At 43.1% G+C, this 5,352-nt stretch overlaps 1 protein-coding gene across 1 annotated transcript; it reads left to right on the top strand.

The window, feature by feature from the left end:
- The first annotated feature begins 808 nt into the window (after window positions 1-808).
- Window positions 809-5,093, top strand: irx1a (iroquois homeobox 1a). The gene is made up of 4 exons (XM_024266884.2): window positions 809-1,795; window positions 2,732-3,833; window positions 4,093-4,168; window positions 4,938-5,093. Exons 1-4 carry the CDS (start codon window positions 1,553-1,555, stop codon window positions 5,011-5,013), a joined length of 1,497 nt encoding a protein of 498 aa, XP_024122652.1. The 5' UTR covers window positions 809-1,552; the 3' UTR covers window positions 5,014-5,093.
- Window positions 5,094-5,352: the final 259 nt, after the last annotated feature.

Here is a 5,352-nt window from a genome sequence, read left to right as displayed (position 1 = left end):
GGAAAGAAAAAAAAAAGAAAGAAAAAAATGAACACTCTTCCCGCCCAAGCGCCACATCTCTGGCTGTGACGCGTGGAGGAAGACAGCTCAGCAGAGGTTATGGTGTCCAACCCGTCTTCCTTTTTTGGAAGCTGGAAATTGGACATACAGTTCAAAAGGAGGTGACCAAAACTTCGAAGTTTTTTTTTTTCCCCTACCTTCAGTTGAGCGCAAATGTTCCAATTTAAGTTTTTCTTAAGAAGCAAAACAATAAAAAAAAAATTATAAAAAATAAATAAAATAAAAAGTGGCGCACGGGACTTCAAAATGTTACGCATATATTTTTTTAATTTGTTGCTTAGTTAATTTAATTACATAAAAAACTAAAAATCGTTTTGACTTTTTCTCCTCTTTTCTTTTAAACAGATCATCCACAGTCACTTTAGTCCTCAACAAAAAAACCCGAAGTGGCTCTGTTGTTGCAAAAAGGATAACAATAATCTGATTTAAATCCACGCGTGCACGCGCATGCACGCAAAAGGGGGGGGGGTGATTAGGAGTGGTGCTTATTAAATCTTAATGATAAAATCAAAAAGAGATGAAAGCTTCAGTACAAAAAATAAATAAAGACACTTAATTGTAAAATTATGGAAAATTTTAAATGCGTAAAACAATAAAGATGTTATTATTTTACTCTTTTATTTAATATGTTTGTTGGGAAAAAAACTAATTAAAACAAGTTATATTTTTATTTTAAATAGTTTTTTAAATAAATAATTAAATAAAAAAATAGGAACAAATGTATCAGTGTGAGTGCAATAAAAGCGGCAGTAAACGCAGGCTGGGCTCATCAAACACTAATTCTTCAGTGCAGAAACTTTCCTCACTTTAATTACAATTTAAATCTATTCAAAGAAAGTTGCTGCTTCTGACGGGTTTACTTCCCCCTGTGTCGGACAGCTGTAAAATCGTGTAGACAGGTTGTCATACAACAATCAAAGCCGTCGGTGAATGGACTCTAATGCTCGAACATTTAACATACAATAAGTCCAAACACGGAGAGAGAAAGGGAGGAGAGAAGGAGAGAGAGAGAAGGAGAGAGAGAGAGAGAGTGAGAGAGAGGGGCCCTAGCCAATGCGCTCCCTCTATATTCACATTATCCGCATAGCTCCGAACGAGGAGGAGCTTGTAGGCTCAAGAAGGGGATGCCAATCAAAGCATCAACTTCAAATTATATCTGAGAGATCAGCCTGGAGACCTCGGGGCCAAGCGCGTCAGTCGGAGCGCAATTGTTGATCAGATCACATCCAGCGGACTTTGCGCAAGAGGAAAAAAAGAGGAAAAAAGGGAGAGGAAGCCGAGATTTAAGAGCGGTTTGCTCTGACTTCATACCTCTATGTTTGTTTGAAGCAGCACAGACTCTGGCTTAAGAACTTCTCCTGAACTCCTTGTGGTTCTTTATTTTCTCTCCTCTTTTTTTCAAAATTTTTTTCTTTTTTTTTTAAGTTTCTCGCCTACTTTTTTGCGCACTTCTTGTCGGACGCTCGACCTGTGCGTCAGTTCGGCGGTGGAGATGTCTTTCCCGCAGCTAGGCTACCCGCAGTATTTAAGTGCTTCCCAGGCGGTTTACGGGAGCGACAGAGCCGGAGTGCTCACGCCGTCGTCCCGGGGAGGGAGCACGGACATCGGAGGGAGTCCATCCGCCACCGCCGCAGCCGTCACGTCGGTGCTGGGCATGTACGCCAACCCGTACGCGCACAACTACAGCGCTTTCTTGCCTTACACCAGCGCAGACCTGGCTCTGTTCTCCCAAATGGTAAGAACTTTACGCGCAAAATCTGCTAATGAACGCATCAGTAGTCATACTTAGTCCAAATATTGCGTTTCGTTTTGTGTTTTAATCATAACTAATGGTAATCTTGTTGCAAAGTTTGACCAAAACAAAAATAAAAACAATGAATTAATAAAAATAAATCATTAAAAATTAATATTTTGCTTTTATTTTGAGGGAGGAAAAGTTAATAACCAAAGCAGATTGGATTTAAGTTGTTGCTCCACTGCAGTAAAAAAGTATTGTTCTTAAGTTTTAAGATTTTTTGAAATATTTAACACCTTTCCTACCCCAAAGTAAAACAAAAAAAGAACAAAACAAAAACTGCAAGAAAACTTCCACCCTTTAGATCCCTGAACGCCACACAATAACAAAGTTGGTGCGTAAAGACGCACCTGGCGATAATAACTAACTTCAAATGCGTTAATGCGCAGGCTAATGGAAGCATTAGGCCCAAAGGCGCAGTGGGCTGGTGCTAACGCTTCAAAGCGAAAGCTGTTTTTTTCTTTTCAAAACACAAGCATGTGCTTTGCTGGGATCGATCGGCCTGCTTCAGGGGCTCCCCCCACCCCTCAAAAAAGAGAGAAAAAAAAATTATTGAGGAGGAATTGGAAGAAAAAAATCTTGACTTTAGTTTTTTGATTTGTCAGAGAGAAGTTTGGCAATATTTACCAAATTAGACGGGGAAGCCTTCATCTGTATGGGCATCAATCGATTTATGGGGGAAGAGTTTTAAGGGGGTTAGTCGTGCATGTGGCACATTGAAACGTGAGAAGATTATTTGTTTAAAACTCATTTTTACGAATAAAGTCCAATGGCATGCTAAAATATGAAAATGGTTACAAAATTGTTGTGAGATAAATGTATTTTTTTATATTTACGCACGAGGAAAAGTGACACTTGTGTGTTGTGATTTCGAAGGGGTCCCAGTATGAGCTGAAGGACAGTCCCGGCGTGCACCCTGCCAGCTTCGCAGCCCACACATCTCCTGCCTTCTACCCCTACGGTCAGTTCCAGTACGGAGACCCCGCCAGGCCCAAGAACGCCACCCGGGAGAGCACCAGCACCCTGAAAGCCTGGCTCAACGAGCACAGGAAGAACCCGTACCCGACCAAGGGGGAGAAAATCATGCTGGCCATCATCACCAAAATGACGCTGACGCAGGTCTCCACTTGGTTCGCCAACGCCAGGAGGAGGCTGAAGAAGGAGAACAAGGTGACTTGGGGCAGCAGGAGCAAAGAGGACGGGGAGGACGGCAATTTATTCGGAAGCGGGGACGAGGCGGAGAAGAATGAAGACGAGGAGGAGATCGATCTGGAGAGCATCGATATAGACAAAATCGACGAGAACGACGGGGATCAGAGCAATGACGACGAGGACGATAAATCCACGGAGGGGAGCAGGGAGCTCAGGGGCGGCGTGGGGGTGCCTGGGGAGTTAGACAGCCTGGAGAAAAGGCGGGCCTTCGCCCTGCAGGCCCACGAGGCCTTTGAGAAATCCAAGATTTCGGCGCACGCGGGCGCCAAGGACGCATCAGACGCCAACAACACCAGGGTTTTGTCTCCGGACAGACCGGGTCGCTTCCCCCTCCCCTCCTCCAATAAGCCCAAAATATGGTCCTTAGCGGAGACGGCCACCAGCCCCGACAGCTCCTCTCAGAAGCCCACGTCCCCCTGTGGGCCGGGAGCCCCCACTCACCCGTCAGCGCCCCACCACCAGATCCAGACGCACCCGGCCTTCCTTCCCAGCCACGGACTGTACACATGTCAGATTGGAAAGTTCCACAATTGGACAAACGGGGGGTTCCTGGGCCAGAACTCCCTGCTGAATGTGAGGTCGTTTCTTGGAGTGAATCAGCACCATCACCACCACCACAACCACCACTTGGCAGTCCAACAGCAGCAGCAGCAGCAGCCGCAGCAGCAGCAGCCGACATCAGTGGTGGTGTCACCGGTAGCAGCTTCTGCAGCAGTCGGCAACGACAGCAAGGCCCCAACAGAAAACCACAGTCCCAATCACATAGGTAAGAGGACAGCGTGGGCACGCACAAAAACTGTCATATTAAACACGTGGATATCTTTTATGTAACTCGTGCGTATTTACGCACACGGACGCACACAAACATCCAAACTCCTTAAAAAGTGACAGAACTATTGTTATCAGCTGAACATGTTTGACTTTCAGGAAGGAAAAAAAAAACACAACTCCAGTCACTTTTTGTTTTGGTTGATGTTTGTGTTTTGCCGTTTGTGACTTGAATCCTGATTTGTTTCGTTTTTCAGAGCGTGAAAACGGCGTAAGATCTGATTCGCCTCCAACACAGACGCTGAAGTCTTCCTTTCGACCCATTCTTGACAGGTGGGACAAGTTTCAGCTTGTTTTTGCATTTTTTAAAGCACATGAGACAAAAAAACTTGCATAAACAAATGCAATTTCCACCTTTTACGCACATTTTACGCACACGAGACAAACCTTTAATTGGTAAAAATATCTATGTTTATTCAAAAATATTTTTTGCAATAAACATGACAAACTAATTATTTCCGCAATTTTATTTGAGTTTTATTCTCTTTTAAATGTAAAACGATAACTGGACTACAGAGGAAAATAAGCACAGATAAAGAGGGGGGAAAAAATACAGTTTGCTTTGCGGGTGACAGGGGTCTTGACTCTCATCCCACACCCCCTTTAATTCCTCCCCTCTGGGGAGAGTGTGGCTACTTATCAAGCCACCGAGTAAAACGGACTCCGTCTGGGCTGTATGCTTTCCCTAAAGACCCATGGGAGAGCTGGAGCTCAGGGGAGCGCTCCTTACAGGGGGAGGAAAAAGAAGAAAGTAAAGCAAAAGCAAAAAAAAAGCTTACCTCTTTATTTTTTAAGTTGATTTTTAAATGTAATTGCGCATGGGATTAATGTAAAAATGTTGCAGAAATTAAAAAAAATGCAAGAATTTATCATATTTTTTTCTTATTTGTTAGCGTTAAAAATAAGGAAAAATGGAGAGCACGAGGACTGCAGCCTGTTTCTAATCAGAGCAGTTCAGGCAGACATTGAGATGCATATTGAAACCCGCTGTCCAAACACGGCGGGGTATTCATCCACTTCTCTGTATTATTCTTTTATCCAGATCCTCTCTGCCTTCCAGCGCCAGGAGTCCACAAGACGCCACACAACGGGTCCTCACTGCGCTCTCCTCGGCTTGATCAAGACATTTTTTTATATTTTCTATTTTGCTTTTGATTGAAAAAAAGAGAAAAGAATGAAATAAAAAAATGAGATAAGAGACTTTACTCTGCCTGAAAAAACGGACAATGAGAAATAATAATGCAGCGTAGCATTCAGTCGGTACAGAACAAATGGCGTAATTTGGTAATATCCTGTGGATGGATGGATTACTTCCTCTATTGTTGTGTAGACTATAATCGCGCCTATAATGTTACTCTCTTCCACTTTGCTCAGGCAGACTGGGCCATTTTGTTAGACTTTTTACTTTATTATATTATAATTATTATATTATAATTATTATTATTTGTCTCTATATT

This window comes from Oryzias melastigma, linkage group LG16 (assembly GCF_002922805.2).
Source record: "Oryzias melastigma strain HK-1 linkage group LG16, ASM292280v2, whole genome shotgun sequence".
Lineage (NCBI taxonomy): Eukaryota > Metazoa > Chordata > Actinopteri > Beloniformes > Adrianichthyidae > Oryzias > Oryzias melastigma.
This window is presented reverse-complemented; position numbering and strand designations above follow the sequence as displayed.

Coding starts and splice junctions, on each gene's coding strand:
- irx1a (XM_024266884.2), top strand. CDS start 1,553: ATGTCTTTCCCGCAGCTAGGCTACCCGCAGTATTTAAGTGCTTCCCAG. Junction 1,796..2,731: donor TGGCTCTGTTCTCCCAAATG/GTAAGAACTTTA, acceptor GTGATTTCGAAG/GGGTCCCAGTATGAGCTGAA. Junction 3,834..4,092: donor CCACAGTCCCAATCACATAG/GTAAGAGGACAG, acceptor TTCGTTTTTCAG/AGCGTGAAAACGGCGTAAGA.